This window comes from Salminus brasiliensis, chromosome 15 (genome assembly GCF_030463535.1).
Source record: "Salminus brasiliensis chromosome 15, fSalBra1.hap2, whole genome shotgun sequence".
Taxonomy (NCBI): Eukaryota; Metazoa; Chordata; class Actinopteri; order Characiformes; family Bryconidae; genus Salminus; species Salminus brasiliensis.
In genome coordinates, this window is record NC_132892.1 from 19,885,517 (window position 1) to 19,909,650 (window position 24,134).

Here is a 24,134-nt window from a genome sequence, read left to right on the forward strand (position 1 = left end):
TAATGTAATAATAATAATAATAATAATAATAATAATAGTGTTTTTATTACTGCTTTATTGTAACGTATTTTTATATATTTAATATTTTAACTAATATGTTCTTATTATGTGATCCGGTGTTGTTTACATCCCAACACCATCTTCCCGCTCATCGCTGTGACGCCACGCCTGTCTACGGCGGCCTCTAGGGACACGCCGAGCGTGTTTTTCGCGTTTTCGCTGGAAAGGCCTTGCGCACTTCCATCCTTGTTTTGAGCGGGATAGGAGCCCGGCGGAGAACGGGTTAAGGAGCGGGGGGTCCACGATTCCTCCTCTCCACATCGCCATGATGAACAAATGAACTCTCGGGGAATGAAATTTAAATTCCGCAAAGGAGAAAAGGTCCTCTGCTTCGAACCCGACCCATCAAAGGCCAAAGTGCTGTACGATGCAAAGGTAACTTAGCCCAGGAGCCCATCAGTGCGCCGTGTTTCAGGCAGCCGCGGGTGCGTTTGTAGCTCACTGCGTTACATACGGAGTGCCCTGCAGCAGCAGCAGCAGCCCAGACATTTACAGCTGGGCACAGTTTTAATGTTTGACTGCGTGTCCTGACTGTGTGCACTTCGCCTCGGCGCAGCGGGAACACGCTGGCGTGCCTGGGGCGTGTTTACTCCGACATGTCACTTCAGAGACTCGCGTTTTCAGAGTTACTGAAAGTTGTGATGTTGCTCTGAGCCTTGAGCAGATCAGACGAGCCGCTGTAGTTGTTTTTGGTCTTGGTTTTAGTGTTGTGATCAGACAGACAGACAGCTAGCATTTCCCTACTTCGCCTTATCTGACACTGGGCCTGTCAGCTGGTCAGTTGTGTATGAAGGCTGGCTAACTAACTGCGCACAGCAGGAGGTGCACTAAAAGTCTGAATAACCAGCTAGCTACTTAATATTCAGGCTTAACCCTTCAAATAATTGCCATCATTTCAAATGATATAACCCTGGAGTGTTTATTAGACCGTCTTAGCAATTGCTTTAAAAAATAAATAAGTGAATAAATGTAATTTGTATCATATTTCATAGCTTCAGATTATATTGCTAACAGTAGTTTTTCTTAAAACAAACTAAAACATGTTTAAAAACTCAGTTCTTCTAAAATGTCAATATCAAACTTGGAAATCTAGATGTATTTTTCTGGCGCATGCAGGGCACGGGTAATGAGCATGAAAATAAACTGATCTGATCATTTATTATATATTACTGTTGTTATTTAGATAGTATGAAATAATAATATTTAAGATTAGAGACCTCTAAAAACTCAAATATGTGTCTTAAAATAATACACAGGGGTTTAATGATCCACTCATAGCCCATATAAACTCCTGAAGCAGATCCTTAACAGCTAGCTAATGCACTGACCTTACTAAACTTTTTTTTTTTAACAGGGGGTTAATCAGCTGTCACTGTGACTGTGGCTTAACCAGGAGTAAACAAATAAACAGCACGTGTTTACAGCTGCAGGCAGGGTCCCATCACACTTCTCTCACTCCGTCCGGAGGCTCGAGTCGTGAATCGCGTATGACAAGACTTTTTAGCGATTTTAGCAACGAACATGTCTTTGGCTTGGTTGCAGTAATTTGCCACCCCACTGGAGCCCATTTCCCCTCCACACACGTTGGGGGAGCTGACTGCAGAGAGCCGTTTGAGGATCCCAGCTAGTTTGGTTGAAGGAATCTTCTCTTCCTGTCTGCGCTCCTTGATTTTGATTTAGTCGGATCTGTCAGCCATACGGATCGTCTTGCTCCAGGATGTTGTGTGTGGGTGTGAGTTTAACGATCAGGCCAAATCAAGACACGCAAATCGGAAAGGGAGTTTCATTGTGTTTGAAATATTGAGCAGCTTCAGTTTTTGTGGTTGGACGCAAAACTGCTGGTTGATCTCTTAATAATTAGGTATGCTTATGGTGGGACACTTTTTTTTTTGTGGTAGCTAGCTATATTTCCCCGAGACTTTTTAGCTATCTAGTTAGCTAGCTAGCGCAGGTTAGCTAGCACAGGCTAGCTGGCGTTGCACAGTTAACGCGCATTTTCTAAGCACGGTAAGATGTTTTTTTTTATTGTGTAAAATAATTAATAATTAATATTTATAAAAACACTTAAAAATAAAGAAAGTCTAAAAATCAGTGCTAGCTGCCCCTCCTCCTCCTCTGTGTGTGTGTGTTTTTTTGTCAGGGGGCGTTTTGGATGAATCAGTGCAATCCTCGCTGGATACCAGTGGCACTCCAGCTTCTTCATACCCCGTGTGTGTGTTAATGCGGTCTTTTCCCTTTTTATCTATAGGTGGTCGACATTGTAGTAGGAAAAGATGAGAAGGGCAGGCGGGTCCCAAAGTATCTGATTCACTTCAATGGTTGGAACCGAAGGTAAGAAGCAGCCCGCGCCGCTCCTCAGCAGCTGGGTTAGCTCTTAGCTAGCGAGCTAACAGGCTGTCAGCTTAGCTAGCTGTCCTGGTAAGACACGAATTAAAGCTGCACCGTGTCTTTAAGCTCTTCTTTCTTAATGTATTCTGAGGCATTTTAGGCCAGGAAAGCCATTTTTAACTGCTTGCTGAATTGTTGAACCGAGTGTGACCCAGCTAGCCATGCATTGTGTGCCGGTACGGGGCTAAGCTGTGTCTTCAGACGGGCGCTCTCTCCTGTTTTGCTCTATTCCCAGTTGGGATCGCTGGGCTGCAGAGGATCATGTTCTCAGAGATTCGGAGGAAAATCGGAAATTACAACGTAAACTGGCACGCAAGGCTTTGGCTCGCATGTGAGGTTTCTCTCTTTAACCATTTTTTTGTTTGTTCTTATTAAATCTGCTCAGTTGTGTCCTGTAATGACACTGTATTGGAGATGAGGCACACAGTATTTCCATAGTCTAGTGCACTATCTATCTAGTGCACTATATAGTGAGTCTGTAGCACATTGGAAGCCAACCCACGGGCTAAAGATAGATTAACGAGATTCAACCACCATATAAATGTGGGCCAGGTTCCCAAAAGCGCTGTGTGGAAAGCTGAATAAACACTGTTTATTAATGCAGTGTTTCCCAGCCTTTGGAGCATGGAGCACCCAGTGTCGTCCTGCACTTTCCTTATAAGCTAGTGAAGTGGTTGGACTGGCTGTGTTTGGATCAGGGTGCATGTAAATATGCCGGTCAGTGGGGAATCCATACATGTATGCATGTGTTTCAACAGTTGTATCACACTTTGTCTCACACACTACTTTCCCTGGTAGGAGGAGGAAGGGATGGAGGAAGCGACGCTGTCGTTTGCCTGGTGTTAACTCTGTGCTGAAAGGCTTACCTGAAGAGGAAAAGGAGGAGAGCGATGATGCTTGTAAGTGGTTAAAAAGGCATTTTTTTTTTAACTGCTAAGATGCAGTTTGCTGTTCATGACACGGTAGTTTGTCAGATTTGTGTGTGTTCATGTCATGAGTGTTTCTGTTCGTTTGCTTTGCTGTGATCCAGCTTTGATCTCGTCATCTGATGACAGCGACGAGGACGATTCCGATCCAGAGTCTTTAAAAAGCGAGAGCGAGTCATCTGAGGATTTGGAAGAAATGGTTAGTGTTTCCATATGTGGTGAGCGTTTTATAGTGTGTGTGTGTGTGTGTGTGTGTATATATGTGTGTGTATGTATGTATGTATGTGTGTGTATATATATAATATATATATCTACAGAAGCCCTAAAGGCCCATGGATTTGCATCTATATTTACTATATTTACTCCATTTTTCATGATTTAATAGTTTCGTAGTTAATAGATATCAAGTAAAAATCCGAATAATTTTCTCAAGAGCTCAGATACCAAGAACTCAAAAAAAAGTTTTTCTGTTTGTTTATACATTTTATCAAAGCTATAAAATACTGTTGCATTTAGAAAATGGGGTTAGCAGGTGTTTTGATCAAATATTCAATAATAATTAAATGTGTGCTCTAAGCTCTTAAGATGATCAGCGTCTCTACCCACTGCATTCTGGAGAAAATGTACACTTGCCTGGGGGATATATCACTTGATCTTGACAAAACAAATAACTAACTAAAATAAAAAAAATAAAATATGCAAATCCAGGGCCCTTTAATTTTGTTATTATGATAAAATATTCTTCTCACTGGAGATTCTTTTACTGGTTAATAGTAATTATGTTGAGAAAGTTGTCATTATTTCTTAAAACAAGCTAAATTAGCTGTATTTCTTTAAATAAGTAAACTTGTTTGCTAATGAAAAGACATCTCATAGGAAAAATAGGCATAAATATAACTGAATATTTTTCATAAAATTATTTTCTACCAGCTCATTAAAAATAAATTTTCTTTAGTTTAAAATTAATGAAAAAAAATGTAAACATTTTAAATACATGTCTTAGGGTTTTTTTACAGTGTAGCTTTCAGTCCGCTTTGCAAGACAGTTTGGGAGTCTATTTTAATTAAAAGTATCAAAAGTACCTCTTACAATACCAAATGCATCGCATGCATTGTTTTTTCAACACAGAGGGAAGAGCAAGAGACACACGCCAAGAGGGAGAGTGAGGATAAGGCCATTGCCATAAATATAGACATCCCTGATGTCCTCAAGAAGAAGCTGGAAGAGGACTGCTATTACGTCAACAAGAGAAAGAAGGTAATTTTTCTGTGCGTTACAACACTGTTCTTTCAAGAGGTAACAGACGAAAATGAACTGTTTAATGATTGATGTCTGCATGGTGGAAATGATCAGACAATTAAGGAAAGAAAATAGTCTCTCCTTTTGATTTCTTACTGATTTAATATTAAGTCTCATTCTGAGTTATTCAGAAGAAAATGCTAGATACTGAATGGCAATGTCCGATTCAGGCAGATTTTAGTGTATCTGATATTTTAAGCGCAATCCAGTTCCCAGTTTTAACCACAGTGTTCAGAGCGCCATCTGGTGTCCTCAAGGCATTGTTAACAGACATTTTTGTCCAGCCGGCTGCAGTGCGGACGTTCTCAGAAGTTAAGTAAGAGTCTGCAGTGGGAGCTATTTTATAGTGGAGCATGAAAAAAGATCATACTATCTGAATCTGTCACTGAAACAATTCTCTTTGGTTTTTAAACCAGCACTGAAGAGCACATTTAGAACCATTGGAGGCTAACGCTAATACACGCGCTGTAGAAACGCAAATTGCAGCACATTTACCCACACACCCACTTCACATCAGTAGACCAACAACAGATATCTAGATAGTCCAGAATGTGTACCACTACACACACACACACACACAGGAAGTGATTAGACTGCAGTGTTGTAGAGGAGCACAGAGCTGATTGATCAGGGAGGAGAGTCAGACTGGATTATAATTTTAAGAAATGTCTCTTCTGAACCAAAACTTAAAAAAAAAAAAGCTCATCGGATCTAAACCGTGTGACTATAATTTACATTGGATTGGATTGGATCGGATCGGTATCGGTTGATAGTCAGCATTAAGAGCTTCGAATCAAATTGGGGGGGGCAAAATAACCTGATTGGTACATCCCTAGGTCTGTGGGTATATGTTCACGTTCTATAAGTGCAGTACACCTTGCAGTGTATTAGAACACATGACTGGTTTGACTGATGTATCCACCTTGTCTCCAGTTGGTGAAGCTCCCGTGCCAGATGAACATAGTGAACATTCTGGAGTCCTACGTGAAGCACTTCACTATAAATGCTGCTTTTTCTGCCAACGAGCGCTATCGACATCCTCAAAGCTCAACACAGTCCAACATGAACCCGCACTATGTACCACCAGAGAAGAAGTAAGTTTCCCTGGGATGATGCCAGTTTTGCTTTTAATAGGGTTTGAGGTGTGAAGTGGTCGTGCAGCTTGACCTATAAATTGACCTGGAAATGTAGTGTTAAGTAAATAGTATGAGGGTTCGTACCAGGGTTGATTTTAGAGAGCGGAAGGAAACCGAGTAAGTGGCTAAATGTTCCTCCCATGATCCACACGTGGTTCTTTGTGTTCTCTGCCTGCAGTGAGGAGCTCTGTAAGGAGATGGTGGATGGCTTGAGGATCACCTTTGACTTCACTTTACCCTTAATCCTCCTGTATCCCAACGAGCAGGGTCAGTTCAAGAAAGTCAGCTCGTCCAAATTTTTCCAGCCGATCAACGATGGTGCAGGATGCTCTACCAGGTAGGGTGACCAGATTTCACCGGCATGTTTACATTTGGGCAATTTAAGTACAGTGCATAGGTTTGTGCTCTACAGTTGCAATCAGTCATTTAACCCTCAGCAGGTTTATGAGCAAAATGTTGTTAAAATATCTTAACGCAACTAATATAACACATTTTCTCCAAATTCAACACAGTGGCACTTTTAACGATGACTACAGTCTCAGAAGTATTCAACCCCTTGGACAGAACCACAATTATCTGGTGGCAAATCAGGGGCTTCATTAGTTGCACCCGGTGAGGGGAAAACACCTCAAATATCTGGACTGGCAAAGAGTCAAGAGAGTTGTCCAGAAAGTTTCGAGTAGAGATCATTGCCTTGCACAAACAAGGAAAATGATGCACAAAGAAAGCAAAGGCAGCACTGAATGTTCCTAGAGATCCAGCTGGAAGCAGAGTTCACAAGTTCAGAGTTAAAGCAACACTGGCTACACTACCTAGTCTTGACAGAAAGAGGAAGTGGTTACCCACTGCCACCGGTTTGCTGAGGAGGCAGCTGGTCCAAAAAACCTCAAGTGATTGCAAAAGCTGCAGCAGGGTTTATTAGCAGCAGGCATTGAGGTTTCAGTTTGCACAGTAAGGGAATACTAAACACAGGAAGCCTTCATGCCAATACACTTCTACTGACCAAAAAGTGCAAGAAAAGGTCGCCTCAAATGTCACATATAAAAAAACCAACAAAAAACAGTTAAATTAGCCCTGTAAGGGGGATTCTGTTCTGTGGAGCAAGTAAACACAATATTTTCAGGCCTATGGATCAGTGGTATGTCTGGAGGAGGAAGAATTAAGCATACGTTTAAAAACGCCTTGCCTACAGTAAAGCATGGAGGTGACTCTGTGATGCTCTGGGGCTGCTTTGCGTCCTCTGGCCCTGGAAACCTGCTGCTTCGGGAAGGCATCCCTCAAAGGTTCCAATCCCTCAAAGACTTGGTTTCAGAAAAAGTGGTGATGGTTTTGAAGTGGTTGACACACAGTCGTCGGACAACAACTGCATGATTGTACATTTGTTTTGATGCATTATCATGCTGGAAGTACCATTAGAAGATGGGTAAATTGCAGCCATGAAGGTATCCACACAGTTAAAAATAAATACTGAAATTGACTGTGTCAGTCAATTGAAGATACATTGATATTAACAGGCCTGAAGTGGGCCAAGAAGACGTTCCTCTTACTATCACACCACCACTCGCAGGCTTCGTTGTTCCCTTTTAAGCATGTTGGGTCCATGGATTCATTGAGTTGGCAGCAAAATCTGACCCTACTATTCGTGTACCTCGGCAGAAGTCAAGATTCCTCAGACCAGGCTACATTTTCACCAGTTTTGGTGAGTCTGTACCTACTGCAGCCTCAGCTTTCTGTTCTTGGCTGACAGCAGTGGAATCTGAAGTGCTGTGTTGTGCATTTTGAGATGCTTTTCTGCTCATCACAATTGTACACAAGTGGTTTATGCAGTTACTGTAACCTTTGTCGGCTGGTTGTTCTCTGTTGACCTTGTGTTTCCATCTGCAGAACTACCACTCACTGGATGTTTTACATCATTGAGTAAATTCTGGAGATCCCTGTAAATCTCTGCAGATCAGCAATTCTGGAAGTACTCAAAGCAGACGGTCTAGCGCCAGCAATCATGCCACACTCAGAATAACAGAGTTCTAATGGTTGATGTGAGCATTACCTGAAGCTGCTGGCCCCTGTCTGCATGATTTTTCACATTTCACATGATTGGCTGCTTAAATAATTGTAGTGAAATTGTATGAATTCGATTTTTTGCCAGCAATCAATTTAACCGCCTTCTGGTTTTTAAAAGCTGAACACGATGCCACTTTGCTCTTATTATTCTTTCCTAGGATTCTTCGAGAACGTTCCCCTAGCCCAGGCCTGAATCCCTCCACCCCTCAGTCCACAGACAGCCAGCCTCCTCTCAGCGAGACGTCCACCACCCCAGTCACTGCAGCGACCACGCCAAAGCGCCGGCGCTGCACCAATCCTGACTCTGATTCCACCCAGTCTCTAAGACGTTCCACACGCAACACCTCAGGAGGGGACCGGGCCGCTGAAGGTGGGGGGGGAGGAGGAGGAGGAGGAGGAGCAGGGAGTAGCGGTGGAGGAGGAGGAGGGGGCAGCAGCAGCAGTGCTTCACCCCAGCCCAAACGCAGGCTCTCTGAAGCACCAACACCACTGCCCAAATTCTTCCTTAACCTGGAGAAAAGTGAGTGCTGCTTTATCAGGTTATTAATTGGGTGGTAATTATTGATTTCTTTAATATGTTTATCTGTTAACTAATATTAAATTAACCCCCCCCACACACACACACACAGCTTGTCTAGTCCCTGTTTAGAAGTACTGCCAATAAAATGGGACTATTCACACTATTTCTAAAGCCAGGCGTGGCCTAGAGGGGTATAAAGCCCCCCCAGCATTGAGCTATGGAGCAGTGGAACTGTGTTCCTCTTGAATGATGGATGGTGCTCCATCCAATACTTTGAATGAGTTAGGAGTTTGGGTTGAGGTGGTGATCCTGACCTCACTTTCGCTTTAGTAGCAAGCCTTCCCTGGACAGTAGAGACTGTTACTCCAACAGAAGCAGGATTGGTGGGGGAAGGGGGGTCCTATTAGTACTCGGGAACACTAGATAATTTAGGAATCAATTATGAATATTACTACATTACTAGTAATATTACGAATGATCTGTTGTCCTCCTGAAATCAGTGATCCGGGGTTTGCTTCAGGCGTGGAAGTTATCCGCTCCCAACGTTGTGTACGGGGTTGCATGATTGTGGTGTTTTTGCGTGGCTGCTTCGATTTGTCGCTCACATGGTTAAAAACCTTCTTATATTACAACGGCTCTTTGTTTGCAGGTGTTCTGCACTGCATCAACAACTGTACACACTTTACACCCCCACTACATCAATAACTGTAGATTCACATTGGCCTCCCTGGTGACCTAAGCCTGTACCTAGCCCCACTGGCACCATGAATGCCTTCCATTATGTTCGATTCCTTCATTATATGATAGAATTGAAGTGTAGCAGTAGACTTGCCTTCATTCAGCACCCGTTTAGTGTATGGTCTTGGCTTGGTTGTAGCATGAATGCAGCATTATTTGTATATTAAAAGCTTTGCTGACATCAGAAGGGAAGTATACACAGGACTAAACATGTCTGCAGTGAGATATTTTTGTTCATCACAGGGCTCAGTAGTGGCCCACCTTTTCATTTTTTGTCATATAGAAAAGACTGCCTAGACTCAGTTCCTCATTTGCGCAAAACGCCATGCTGCTGACGCGGTGACTCACAACCTACAAGGAATAGTAACAGCATCTTGTGTCCACTAGGTGGCACTTTTCATTCACTCTTGCTGTAGCTTGAAAGCACATAATGATGCCTTTATACAGCAGTTTCTTGCCTGCTATGTATTTACTGTCTTGTTTGTTTGTTTTTAAAATATAAACACAGGAACTCCTGTCCACAGTGGCTCCTCGTCCCCATTGCCCCTCACGCCAAGTAAGGATGGTAGTGGTGTCTTTTCAGGGCTAGAGACCCGCCGCAACAACGAACTGAACGAAGTGAGTGAGCGTTCTAAGGATTTAAGACACACTTAGTCTTGGTTCATGGATCAAAGAGGGGGAAGTTTCGGTTTTACTGGTTTGGGACTCGGGGGTAGAAAGCAGAAATGTGTATATAATACCAGGCTCAAGGCAGCTTTTGCCGATAATTTGCTTTGAAAAATATCAGTATGGGACAAATATTCAAATTTGACCAATATTTCAACCAGAAACATCTATTTTATTTATTTTGCGTCATTTGTAAACCTCCACAAATCTTATCTTTCTCTCTAATGCTGATCCAGGTAGATCTAGTCCTAATTTCTATATTCTAAAAGTTGATGTATCTAGAGGTTTTTTTTTTTTTTTTTTTTACATGGCAAAAATCACCTGTAACCACCTTAAAAATCATATTGATGGTCTATTCACTTTTATATGGAAAATCATGTCCCACTCCAGACCTGGCATGCTGCTTAAGCAGTATGTAACTTTGGTGTTCCTTTTGCGAAAAATGCGTAATGCTGCACAATCCTGATTCATATTTGTGTAAAACCCAGTAGTTTAGTTTACTACCTCAGTCTACATGTTTCTTTACCTCCGATGCAGGTTCTATTTCTCTCAGCTTGTCCAGAGAAATGCACATTTACAGCTGTCCACAAGGGGCTGCTCAAAGCATAATGTGTGTTCTTTTTGTTTTTTTTTGTTTTTTTGTTTGTTTGTTTGTTTTCCCCTGGTAGTGGGTGTAAAAGTGATTTTCACTCCACAACTATAGGAGAAGCACAGGAGCAAAAAACATAAATTCTCCCAAAAAGCTCATTTAAAAAGAAGAAAAAGGGGAATTTTTACCCAGTGTTGGTTAAAAAAGACATTACATATATGCTGTTTGAGTTCATGTGCATTATTGCGCTTTCTTTGAGATCTTAAACATTTATATTTCATTATTAGTTATTTATTATTAGTACTATTATTATTATTATTTTCCATCTTTGCCCAGCATCCATCAATCTATCGCTGCATAGTCTAATGTCCATTTAAGTAACTCCATTCCAAAACCTGTTTAGATTGCTCATTTATTTATTTGCAAAATTCAAATTTGTCCTGAAACAGATTTCTCATTTGTTGATGTTGTTGATTATCTTTACCTTGCTTTCCATTTCTAAAATTCATGTTTATTCACAATCAGCCGGTGCAATGGCGGGTCTCGTATGTGTAAAGTTTAGACTATGCTCTTCTACATCAGCATGAAAGCGCTTCGTGTTGTCTTTTGCAGTCTAATTTAGCATTGTGAAAGCGCACTCTGACACTGTTGTCACACAGCTGTAGCAAACACCTGCTCCCTCTTTTCTGCTCTGTTTAAGACAACATCTGCAACGTGCTTCTTCCGCAGCGGCAGCTGCTTACTTCAGACTCCTGAAGTACAGTGCACACACTCTATTTATAACCCACTCATCTGCGCCTCTGCCGTGAGACATGCCGAGTAGATCTGTTAATCTCTTCATGCTCAGTGACACTGAATCCCGTCACATGCTGTAGGTCCTGAGTTGGAGACTAACGCCTGACAACTACCCTCTGAGTGATCAGCCTCCGCCGCCCTCATATCTGTATGGCTCTCAGCACCTGCTACGGCTCTTCGGTGAGTATCCGAAGATCAACCTTGCACCACTGGGGGAAGCACAGCTTTAATAAATTTAATAACCTTCTAATAAAGTTTCTATTTTTGGGAGACGGAATGAGTGTATTCTGAAATGATCCCATGGGTCAAATATATTTACACCCCCACATAGATTATTAACTGACTTATGGTGAAGGTCCCAAAATGTCTAATTTGCTATGGCCTCCTTCCTGTTAATGATCCTAGTTGGCTACAGTTGGTAGCTTCACTCTGGCCATGTGAAAAGGGGTTGGTTTGACTGCACCCGTTGGCTCGACCAGCACACGGTACGATAGAAAAGTCCAATGAAGTCAGGAATCAGGAAAGAATGTCCCTTGGAATCTGCAGTGGCTGAAAATGGCTCCAAGATGAGAGGAAACCTTAACGAAGAAAAAGCCCTCTGGAGTTGTGTGTTCAGATGAGGCAAAGATTGAGTTGTTTGGTCACAATGACCAGAGAAAAGTTTGGGAAAATAAAGGTGAAAGGTATTCAGCTCCAAGAACAAAGCATGGTGGTGGTAGAGTCATAGCATTACCTCAAACCATCAGCTAGATGGAGGCAATTCAGTGTTCCAACAGGACAATGACTCTAAACATACCACAGGGAGTTGTGGAATCTACTTCCCAAAGTATGAAAAAATATAAGTACAAAAATATGTGGACTGCTTAAAAGTCAGGTCTGTACCAGGAAAGGAACAATTTTAATTGAACTCTGCTAGTAAGAGCAAAGCAGAATTCGGCCAGAAGCTTGTTGATGACTTGCCAATAACATCTATCTAAATTCCTATCCCCCCCCCCATTGTCACAGTAAAAAAACAAGCACCTAGTCATGCAGTCAGTTTGCCTTTCCTCCCTCCTAGATATTCCACCATCAACTGTGGATGATGTTATTGAAAAGTGGGAGCATTTAGAAACCACAGCAACTCTGCTGTGAAGTGTCAGACCACGTAAAGTTAGAGTGGGGTCACAGAGAGCTAAGGAGCATACTCAGCAACTGTCCGAGCTCCTCTAACCTGGTGTTAGAGCTCCAAATGAACGCCTATGAGTTTAGAATAGATCGTTCGAAAAGCTCCTGCAGGGCTAATGTGTAGATGTCCAAATACTTTTGTCCTTTTATACTATGTTGTAATCCTTTCTGCCCCAGAAGAAGTGAGCTTAAAGAAAAACTAAAAAGCCCAGTATTACCATTAAACAACATTCATGCCCATGTTGAGGGCATGTACACTGCAACCGTGCATCACCATGTTGAGGTGTCGATGTGTGTTATGGTAGGAACACATTACTTTTCTATACTAAAAACCAACGTTTACATGAGCCAGTTCAGAGTAAAGCATGGTGTCTTCAAAGTTGTGCTGGGCAGTCTGCCTCTGTGCAGGACCTTTTGTGAGGGAGCAATGTCGGGAAGATAAGGATCCATGCTTTTTTCAGTGGAAGATGAATAAATGCTAGATATACATCTTTGTTCTAAAGTGAGAGATGGTCCTGCTCACTTTAAAGCCCCATTTTAAGCCAATGTGCTTGGTCTGTGTGTGTGGAAATCTTCACGCCGGTCTGTCTGCACAGTGTTGTGGTGTTGCCAGGAGATTGACTGTATATTTGAATGCTTGTATCTTTTTGCAGTGAAGCTTCCAGAGATCCTTGGGAAGATGCACATGCCGGAGAAGAATCTGAGGGCCCTGGTGAAGCACTTGGAGCTTTTTCTCAGGTACCTTCCCTTCCAGTCACACCTTCTGTGATGCTTCAAAACCTTTGCAAAGCTGATATTTATGTATTCTAGTCTCACCCAAAACTGGAACCACTACTGAAAATTAGTGGATGTGTTGAATGACATGGATGACCTAGGCATTTGCACCAGCTTTCAGGTTCCACACAGTAAAAGAATCACACACTGTCCTTTTTAAATCTGAACAGTGTTTAATAAATACCTGCAAGTCAAGAAGTTAATTGCAAATAGTCTATAAACTATAATAAATAAATAAATAAATCTCCTCGCCATCAGAAAATGTAGGCTGTAATTTATGCTAGCAGGATACTCTCAGTGTGGTTTTAAATGTGCTATGAATTTCAGTATGCTAGCCTATGCATCAAACACCATCTTCTGACGGATTGTTTGGTTTGGGGTTGAACACCTTCGGCCTTTATTATCCTCCCAACTGGTTAATTGGAGCCTTCTCCTGCCCCGCTGCAGTGGCTAGCTTAACCACCTTGATCTTGCCCTGGTTGCTGTAGCCTGTCAACATTTGTCAGTACTCTGTGATGATCAGAGTAACCCTTTGCTCAAATCAATAACTCTTTAAAAGTCCCTTTAAGGGCTCAGTGGTTGAGTTTTATAGGTCATATTTATTGCTAAACCAGTCCACAGAGGCAGTCGTGGCGATGTGTATTTATACAAAAAAAAAAAAGGAGAGACCATACCCCACACTAACACTATTAAAAGCATGTGCTTGAAACGGTCACTTATGGCTTGGTGTCACTAACATGCAACACAATGGCATTGATTTGGCTGTTGAGTTCATTGATATATAGGGGTGTAATAATGTATCAGAAAAACAGGGGAATATTTTAGTATTCTTACTTATTTTATTAGTGAATGCTTCTCATATCAGTAAACAACATATTTCACACGTCAGTACATCAAGGCAGTGGCATGCAGTATACTTTTGTATAGGGGGGGTGTTTCAGGGCTGACTCCTCATCCTATTTGTGGATAATCTTTAGAGCCAATGTTAGCCTTAAATGATTAATTAAATTAACCCTAAACCTGCTATTGCTGAATTTATGATTTTTTTGTTGTTTTTGATGTTTTTCTTTATGTTTAAGTATTTAAGCCACTTTTTATTTGTTAGAGAAATGAGTAAATCCAAGAAAACCAGAACTGATGGTAAAATGGACCCCTGAACAAAATGGCGAGCTGGACATGAGGAAAGCTTGCAAGCGTAGACTGGACCAGAATAGAATTGTTGATGTGACAGTTCAGAGTTCCCCAGAGCACTGTCCGTTCAGACTGACTCCATCGATCAGCTGAGCTGTTTACTTGTGCCGACAAACACCCACCCTCCGCGTCCCCCTGACTACTGGGAATGCTGAATGGGGCAAAATAGGCGCATGTACACTACTCCAATCTTTTTTATTTATTTATTTTTTTTCCCCCCCCATTATCAAAGAGCAGTTGTGATGTTATGACAGAAAAATCCTTGCACAGTTGCTTCTCCGTGAGCAGACCTGGCTATCTGATCACTGCCTCATCTGGTGTGCAGATTGGGAAGTAGTAGCAAATGACAGCAAATACAATAGCTGCTTTGTATTGTTAGGATGAAAAGATCAGATGGTGGATTGAGGTGTTATTTGTTGCCTGCACAGATTTGTGTGTGTGTGTGTGTGTGTGTGTGTGTGTGTGTGTGTGTGTGTGTGTGTGTGTGTGTGTGTGTGTGTGTGTGAGTGATGGAGAGGGAGAATTCACATTAAAAGTGAGCGAGATCAGTGGGCGTTACACAAGCCTCTGAACTAATCTTTAAATCCTGCCCAGCGATCTTCAGCTGGCCCCAAATCCCAGGGATTTATTATTCTCCTCTCTAATCAAACTGCTGCAGTACTGCCTCCCACCAGCTCTGAGCGCTGTTAGGCAGTCTGAGTCTTTGGAATTGAATGAAAGGAGTTTTCTAGTTCAGGAGAATCCACCCCAACCTTAAAGTATCCACATTTAAATATTTTCTACAACACCTGTATGAAGGAGAAGTTACAAGTTAACAAAATGAGAGGCTCTCTCTGTGGTGGTGCTTCTGTCTGGTTCTGGTTGGTCCTGAAACAAAAATAAATAAGCATTTAATAACCGTTTCATTTTACACTGAACTACATTTTGGATGCTTTGATTAAATGTATTAATTCAGATGCACGTGAGTGTAGTAATGAGTGGCATACTAGTTGTCTTTTACTGTAATTATACTGTAATGATACTAAAAAGGTCTCAGGAGTTTGAGCACCATACATGGCAAGACTGTTTTGGCAAGGACCTGGTGATAAGATCACAATACAGGGCTTACGATTCAGTTTATTGTGATAATGTAAGCAAGATAATATGTGTAATTTGTTAATTCATACATATTTTATTTTAGGAAAACTGCAGCCGTATAAAATGAACCACTGTCGCAGCTTGTAAATGCAGGTCATTTGCATGTGGACTATAAATGAAAAATTGATACAGTGCTTTTGAGAATCGATACAGTATTATGAAACACATTACAATACTTCAAAATAAAATGAGTAATATATATATATATATATATATATATATATATATATATATATATATATATATATATATTTATTTTATTATTATTATTTTTTTTCTGACACCCCTTATGCATTGTCAGTACATAGTAACACCCCTTTTGGAAAGTATGGCAGCTTTTTGTTTTGAGTCTTTCAGTTGTTGTTGGGGGGGGCTTTTCATGTATTCCTCCTTGTGAAATGCTGCTACTTCTTGAGATTTTAGACCCATCTTTGCTGCATTACATTTTTTTTTTATTATTTTTGGGGGGGGGGTCTGTCTGTCTGGGGGACTGTGAGGCCCATGGCAAAAGCGTTTTTTTTTTTTTTTTTTTTTGTTTTTTTTTTTTTTTGTTTAAAAAGCTTGTGTTTCTTAGAGTAGTCCATTGTGGATGAGCTGTGTTTAGTATCATTATTATTTTCTGATTATTTTCTGTCTGATTTTTGTTGGCTGCAACACATGCCAAAAGCATAATCGGTTCACCACCATGCTTAACAACAGTTGGAAAGATGTTCTTTTCATGATATTCTTCACCCATTCGTTTTTTTTTTTTTTTTTTACCACCAATTAAAAACATACCTTTTGTTCTGCTTCTACCTTCATTGATTGACAGGCAGATGTAAACTAAGAGTAGCAGTTGCTATTATTATTATTATTATTATTATTATTATTATTATTAGGTTTTTTTAATTCAGTGTTTATTTCTAGCAGTGTTATCAGCTGCAAACGTGTGATCACAGTAGGAGGTTATGAAAAACAGCACAGCGCTGCGCATGGCAAGATATGTGTTCCATTGAGCTGAGCGATGTAGTTCAGCACAGCACAGTCCAGTCAGTCGGAGGTCAGTACTCTTCCTGCTGTAGCGAGAATGAGAGAATGTAGCGTAAGAGTTAGAAGGATCTCACATGGTTCTGTTTAAGCTCGACTGAGCGCAGGGGATATGAGGTATTGTCTAAAATGTCTTATTTATTGATTGCCTAATTAAATCAAACCATATTTAGGCTGCACAGATTTTTAAAACTGATCGATTATGCCCCCCCCCCCCCCCCCCCCCCCGTCATTAAAATCAGTATTATAGACAGATGATTAACATCAGCCAAGCTCAACCCCAGTCTGTTCGATATAAACATTTGTCTGACTTTATTTATGCCTTTTAACAGAAAACGAAAGCAAATGAAGGCATTCATTTTTGAAGTGGGCCATTACTGTCAGAAACAGTGCATGATGGGATAGAAGCAAATAGATCTCAGCACGAATGATTGAGGTTAATCCCATCTGGTGTGTGTGTGTGTATCTGTGATTGTGTGTGGCTGATGGTGTTTTTCGGTGTATTTGAGAGGAAGAAATTGAGACTATATGGGAGTCTTCCTTTGTAACAGTGCTGACATTTTATGCCCCATTTCTTTGCGAAGCCAAAAAAGGAAGATGACCCTCCTAAATATGTAATAATAATGATGATGATGATGCTGCCTTTTAATAACGTCTCCTAAATCATAATCTCATTTTTTGCTTGAATGTTGTTTATGGTAAATTACAGTCTATGGCTACGGTCAGCATGATAATGTTGTTGGTTTATAAAAAAAAAGTCTTAATTTTTTCCTCACTGATGAGGATAATTTGTTTGCTTTGAGATTAGGAGCCCGTGCAGTGGGGGAAGCTAAGATGAGATGGCAAGATTTAGCGGATTTGGCCGAGCAGAAGATACTAAGGACATTCCGGATTATTCTCCTGATTAGACGGGGAGCTTTTCGCCTGCAAACTTTGCTGAATTGGGTTATTTAAGGCAAGTTGCCAACCCACCTTAGGGGGGCCGTGTCTGCAGCTTTTCTCTTTGTGAGCGGCCCTAGGATCTGTGACGGCTTTTGATTTTTGTATTCAATCTGGTTAAGCTCTGACTGATCTGTAGTCTTTTGGTTGAAAGGAAGGACACTTCACATGCAAATGAATGAGATCCATGGTTTATCACTTAATAGGCAGTGTGTTACAGCGATTCTACCACTGTTAAGGAATGATGTTAAACACAGAGCAAGTAAGTGTCGCTCTTTTATAGATTCAAGGTTCAAGTACAGACCATGTTCAAAAATGTTTATAGTAGGAATGGAAACAAAATACTTCAGATGTTTCTTTAGATTTTATACATATGATGTTTTGTTTAAAAAAAAAAAAAAAAAAAAAAAAAAAAATATATATATATATATATATATATATATATATATATAAATAAATTAAATTTTATGTAATATAATTTATATTATTAAACCTACCTGACTAGCTGATTAATTAAATGTCTGGGGAAAACTAAGCTAAGGCAGTTCTGCGATGTGAAACACCTAAACTATGTGTGTGTTTGACTTAAGCTAGGAGCCACAGAGGACAGCTTACCTGTGGTCTGCTTCGCTCACTCTGCCCCAACGGTTATTAGTTCCGGTTGCCAACTTGGGCCAGCGCCAATGTGGAGGCTGCTGCTGCCGCCTTAGGCAGTTCAGTTAGGTTCAGTTTTGTGTCGTTGGTGGAGATAATAAAAATTCAATAAACACCAGGCTCAGGCTCTTAGTAGTCAAAGGTAAGTGAAGTAATGGCTGTCCCTTACCATGTGACCTACCTCTAATGATCTTAATTACAGTCGTGCAAAAACATCTGGACAACTTCATTTGAACAATACATTTGTTTTTATACAATTTTTTTATATTAAATCATTTGTAAAATGTCATTAATATAAATTCAGTTTTTGTTTTTAAAGTTTTATTCATTAAAAAATCAGGTGCAGCACATTAGCTGCAGGTGATTAGAACATGGTTTGAGAGAATGCACTCACTAGGATGAGCTCCAAAGAGCTCTCTGAGGTCTTCACCAACAGGTTGTAGATGTAGAGACAAGGGAAGGGGTTTTTAAAAAAGCTCTGTTAGCAGATAGAAATTGGCCTGTCCACCTTCATATATATGCCCCTCATATATAGATACATAGACAAAGATCTTTAGGCTAGAGCGGAGATCTTTCGGCTTAAAGGTGGTCTTAAACATTATTCACAGGCCAGCACTTCTGTCTCTTCCTTCCTTTTTGCACAGTGGCCAGATCTTGATCAGATTCATGCCACTGCTGACCCACAAAGAAATGCAGTCGGCGAAGTTGAGTGTCCCCAAACTTTTGACACGCAGAATAGATGAGGCTGACACTGTCCGTTCTTATCCTCTCTACTCGCCGTCTGTCTGACTACGATCTGGCTCGATGTCAAAACTGAGGCTTCTCTTCCCTAAAGCTCCTCCGCCCTCGTGTTACTAAGCAACACTGAAGCAAAACTCGGTGACAGCACTTTAGGATGCCGTCTTAAAAGGAGGAAGGGGGGGGGGGGTGGAGAGGCACGCAAAATCCCAAAGGCTGGCTCGCGACACAGACTGTACCCATGTTACAGCATTTTCTCAGAGAATTACACTGGCTGCACTCTTACTCTGCATTATTTTTTGAGGGCATTCTCTTTGATCTTGTGTCGGATGGTGGGGTGCGCAATACTGTTGATGCCACAGGCCTACAGAGAAGCTATTTGTTCAGCTCTGGTCAAGTATTATGGCTGTATATACAGGCAAATGTTTAAAAAAACAATTAAGTTGTGGAACAAAATCTAAAAAAAATATTGGAACTTTTTATTAAGGTGGTATTCTCGAACCCTAAATAGATCATGTATTAGACATAGAGCTGGGCAATATGACGTTTTTATCGTATTGTGCTAAATTTTGTTATTGTGATGCACAATATGCTTTTATAAGCATATTGAGGATATTGTTGGTGCTTAATAAACACTGATCATCTGCAGGTTCCTTTACAAACAGTGTAATTAGACTGGTTTATAAGATGAAGAGCTGCAGATGTTGAATAATATAAATCACTGTATTCTGTATGGGAAAGTATCTGAATAGTAGTATTTAGTAGAATCTGTCGCTAAATATTAATTTAGTCTGTGAAATATAATAATTTAGTTTTTTTTATATCGCCCTGCCCTAAATAGACGTGATACATTCTGGATTAGACATTTTACTTTATTTTTAGAGCATTTACTGTATTGTTAGTTGTTATAATGCTTAATAAAAACTTGCTGAGACCTTGTTGTGCAAGTGGGTCATAATGTATCACCTAGAAGTATAGAATTGGCTGCATTTGAGCAATTCAGTTTGTGTATCATATTAGAAGGTTGGGGTCGTTTCGTGACTCTTTGGTGGGCAAAATACTGAAAACTAGGTTGCTTTCAAAAATGAATCAATCTATCAAAATCAATTAATCTGTATTTGTTTGTTAGAGTTTTCCATAGTGTTTTATATATTATTACAATTCTGTGATCAGAAACTGATTTGTGGAATGTTTATTTTTTTGAGCTTTTTAGCCTCCAATTAGGGGTGTATTTAACTGAACTTTACATTAGACATGGTGGTTAAACCAATTAGAAGTGTCATGGACCGAACAAAAGTGTTCCTTAAATTAATATTGGATAAACAGTATATACGGGCTATTACTGTTGCACCTACAAAGTATATAATTAATAATTAAAAATCTGCCCTAAAAGCATAATTTTGCTGAATGTTAGGATGTGTTGGAATGTCATACTGTCCAATGATAATACTCTACGCTCAGAATCTCTGTTCGCAGACAAAAACGCTTGGTTTTCATTTCCTTAATTAAATGCCTTTGCCGGTTGCATGGTTTTGTGTTTCTTTGAGCTTTTTCAGTTGGTTCAGAAAGGCTGCCACTTCGGGAAGTTTGCTAAACATGCACTGTTCACTTCCTGAACCCTTATGGCAAGACATGAGGAGTAGGCACTTCTGTGCTCTATTTAGCTCTGATAAAATGATTAATTAGCCCATGTTCCGGATGAACAGAGCCGCTTGTGGCTGTGTAGAGTTATTAATCATTTATTAATTTATTTCTCCATACATGGTGTTAAAAGACGATGGTTTTCATGGAAAAGCTGAACAAATGTAATTTGATTGGAAAAATGTATCATCCCAATTCTTGCTTAACCTTTAAAACGCTAAAGGCTTATAGCAGGTAATGAATATATTGTAGTTGTTAATGATTAATTAGGAATAACTGAGCAATCTGCACCAGTTCACCCATTGTAAATTGGGTTTATTCGCAAAATGTACAAACTTTCAGCTGTTTGCAATAAAACAATCAAACAAGACCAATTTAAATAACTCAAGAATAACTAGTGGTTTCTCTAAATGACCAATGAAGTTATTCAACCTTTCATCACTAGCGTCTTGCACAAACGGGATGCACAGCCAGACACCAGATTCTGGCATCATTCTTGAGGAATCTTGGTCCAGTCCTCATGGGCAGTGGCCTCCAGTTCCCTAATATTCTTGGGTTTGCGTGCTGCAGTGGCTACTGTAGGATCCCTTTCAGGACTTGTTCTAAATCCAAGCCTTGGTGGACTTTGAGGTACGCCGGGGATCACCGTCCTGTTTGAAGGCCCAGTGACACCCAAGCTTTAGCTTCCTCACAGAAGGACTTTTTCTCCTAGAATTTCCTGGCACTTGATTGAATCCATGTTGACCTTCACGTGCTGCAGGTTTCCAGTGCCAGAGGAACCAAATCAGTATTTGAAGGTGGCGGTTGCAACACGCAAACCCAAGAACGTTTGCAAACTGGAGCCCTCTGCCCATGAGGAACAGTGGTCTCATTAAGTACTGAAGATGCTTGTGATGGAGGGGTGGAATAATTCTGGGACTGCAGTTGTAGAAAATACTTTTTAACTTAGTCTTGTTTGATTGGTTAATTGCCGACAGCTGGACGTTTATCAATTTTAAACCTGGCAATTGAAGGTAGGAGGGATTTGAATGCAACTGTAATTAACCGCAGTTACTGGATAATATTTATGATCTGCGAAGGCATGCTACTTTGTGTTCTGCATCCATGCTTGTGCGACCAACTGGCTGAAGTAGCTTCAAAGAGTTTGAAAGAATATTTTTCAAATTCAAATGTGCTTATTGTATTGAATTAATCAAATATTTAAATTTATGTTTTTGGTCTAATTACTTTGTACAAAGTAGGAGTAATTTGAACAAAACTGTAATTAATCACAGTTACTGAATAATAGATTTTAATCCAGAATTAAGCCTAGCATTCATTAGCTTATTTGAGATCAACCCAAGAACCCAGTTCTGTGGAGAAGTATTACAGTACAGACCCAAGTTTTGAAAAATGGTGACATGACATATTTTCAGGGAAAAACTGATTTAATTTGCCTTGCAGCATATATGTCTATGGGTAGAAGCATAGACTAAATAAGTACATGTAGTATATGGAACTAGGAAAACTAGGAAAGCCTGGAAACTGTCCTGGATTTGGACAAAAAATTCAGGGAATCCAGTCATAACAGAGGTCATTTACATATAGCAGTCACTGCTCATACAATGATGTCACATGGAGTAGCTGACCATGGTAAAGGGCATTTTCCTTCAGACACCAGTCACTTCTTGGCTGAGTTTGATTAGTCACCGATCTGTTCTTTTAACATTGACTTCTGATGTTCTGATTTCTGACGTTCTCTTGGGCAGGTTTCTGTCAGAGTTTCACGAGGACTTCTTCCCTGAGACCGCGTACGTGTCCGCCACCGAAGCCCATTACAGCATGAAGCAGCCGCGGCCAGTCTGCTGAAGGACCTCTCGTGTGCTGGACCCTGTTCCGCCTCGCATCTTCAGCTGTGTCGCCTGCTCCGCTACAGACTGCCGAACGCTCTGTCCTTCTTTTTTGACTTTTCAAAAGCTTCTCGAGCCGCCCGGAGTCTGACCAGCTCGCATTGTCCTCTTTCTACTGACGGCAGGACGACGGCATCCGTCTGCTTTTGTTTGTTTGTTTGTTTGTTTGTATGTTTTTTTTCGTGTTTTTTTTTTTTTTTTTTTTTTTTTTTTTTGCTTGAAGCTTTGTGGACATAGTGGCTTAAGAATGGATACCCTCTTCTTGTTTTTCCCCTCTTTTGGGAGCCAGAGGGAGGCCACTATCTCACCAGCAATTCCTTTAGCTCTGCCTTTTAATGCTCAGCAACTGTACTTTTCTCCTCCAGCACTACAGCATTCACGCTCCTTCCTCCCCCTTCGCTTTTTTGCTTAGGCCCGCAAGCAAGAAAGACTTCATTCGGAGGTCCTGCAAATGGGGACTAAGAAGATCTGGGTCCAACTTGTACTCTTTGCTTACTCCTGCAAGCTGGGACTGTTCTGATTTTTTTTTTTCTTTTTTTTTTTTTTTTTTTCCTGCATTGTTGATTATTGTCAATAAGGCATGCGTTGATGTGTTCGATGCTCTCTATGCCATAACTGTTACACTTGGAAGGAATCTGGTGTTCTCTATTGTACATTGTAATCATAGTAAAAGGACTGAAGTTAGGAGCAGGCCCTCCGTCCCTGTAATTTATTAGGATGCAATATATGCAAAATCGGATGACCATGATGAGCATACTTTCTTTCAGGTAGGGCTGCATGATGGGGACCGTTTATACTAGTATTACGATTGTGTTGCTATGTGTTGTGTTGTGACTGCGGTATATTAATCTACCACAATACGGAATGAGTAACAGGACATGTTTTAAAAGGCCAGCAGCAACTTCACTCACAGTTTGTTTGTTAACTGGGATGCGGAATCTGCCTGTTTGGTGTGGACTGTCTTTGCAATATCACCAAAAACCAACGCATGTCCATAATTCCAGCTACTCAGCCCACAGCAGTTTAGCCCCGGCCATTCACACAAGTTATAAGAAGGGTTTCAGCCCTCACTGAACAGGGCAGCCAGTCAGAACAGAGGTGGTTTGCCATGTGTCTGTCTTAAAGGTAAAGTGAACAGCCTGTTTAATTCTAAGGGGTAAAATGAGAGTGGAAAACGGACATGCTAGAACTAATAAGGACTGTTTGGTACATATACCCCCACAGAGCTCATAATACACAAGAAAAATGCATGATATGGGCCTTTAAAGATGGCCTTCATTAGTTTCACCAAAATAATTTACTCAATTCATCAGTACCCCACCCAGAAACCATCCACAGATCATGTGAATGGGTAAGATGGCTCATTTGCATGCTACAGCCTTCGACGATAATCAAGAATAATCATCAAAACCGTTAGACGCTTCTGCATTTTGCAGCCCTACTCTGAACCACCCCCCCTCCCCTCCACAAGGCTCTCGGAATAAGAATGCTGATCTAGGAAAAGCATGTGCCTAGTTTGTCATCATGTCCACAAACAAACCAACAAACAGAGAGTCCTAGATCAAGCATTCCTATTGCGGATAGGGCCTTTATAAAGCTCACTACAGGTCTTTTCAGTTATGTATTTTTGTAAAGCCAGGCCGTTTGCCAGTGAAGCCCCCCATTTCTTAATGAGATTTTCCAACCTTTTCACAGATTTGTTCCAGTATGTACATATTCGGTTTCTCCCAGTCAATCTCCCAGTTTCTTTCCTGTGTGTGTAATGGAGTAGAATAAACTCACATTGTCTTGCGTTTTTCATGA

The 24,134-nt window shown here is 40.7% G+C and overlaps 1 protein-coding gene across 1 annotated transcript; it reads left to right on the plus strand.

Annotated features, from left to right (window-relative positions):
- Positions 1 to 227: 227 nt before the first annotated feature.
- LOC140535965 (MSL complex subunit 3-like) lies at positions 228 to 24,134 on the plus strand. Its single transcript, XM_072657557.1, has 13 exons — positions 228 to 435; positions 2,309 to 2,391; positions 2,684 to 2,779; positions 3,247 to 3,347; positions 3,479 to 3,573; positions 4,503 to 4,631; positions 5,607 to 5,767; positions 5,988 to 6,146; positions 8,029 to 8,390; positions 9,637 to 9,746; positions 11,259 to 11,358; positions 12,996 to 13,080; positions 22,191 to 24,134. The coding sequence occupies exons 1-13, from the start codon at positions 337 to 339 to the stop codon at positions 22,288 to 22,290; spliced, it is 1,680 nt and encodes a 559-aa protein (XP_072513658.1). The 5' UTR covers positions 228 to 336; the 3' UTR covers positions 22,291 to 24,134.

Coding starts and splice junctions, on each gene's coding strand:
- LOC140535965 (XM_072657557.1), top strand. CDS start 337: ATGAACTCTCGGGGAATGAAATTTAAATTCCGCAAAGGAGAAAAGGTC. Junction 436..2,308: donor AAGTGCTGTACGATGCAAAG/GTAACTTAGCCC, acceptor TTTTATCTATAG/GTGGTCGACATTGTAGTAGG. Junction 5,768..5,987: donor TATGTACCACCAGAGAAGAA/GTAAGTTTCCCT, acceptor CTCTGCCTGCAG/TGAGGAGCTCTGTAAGGAGA.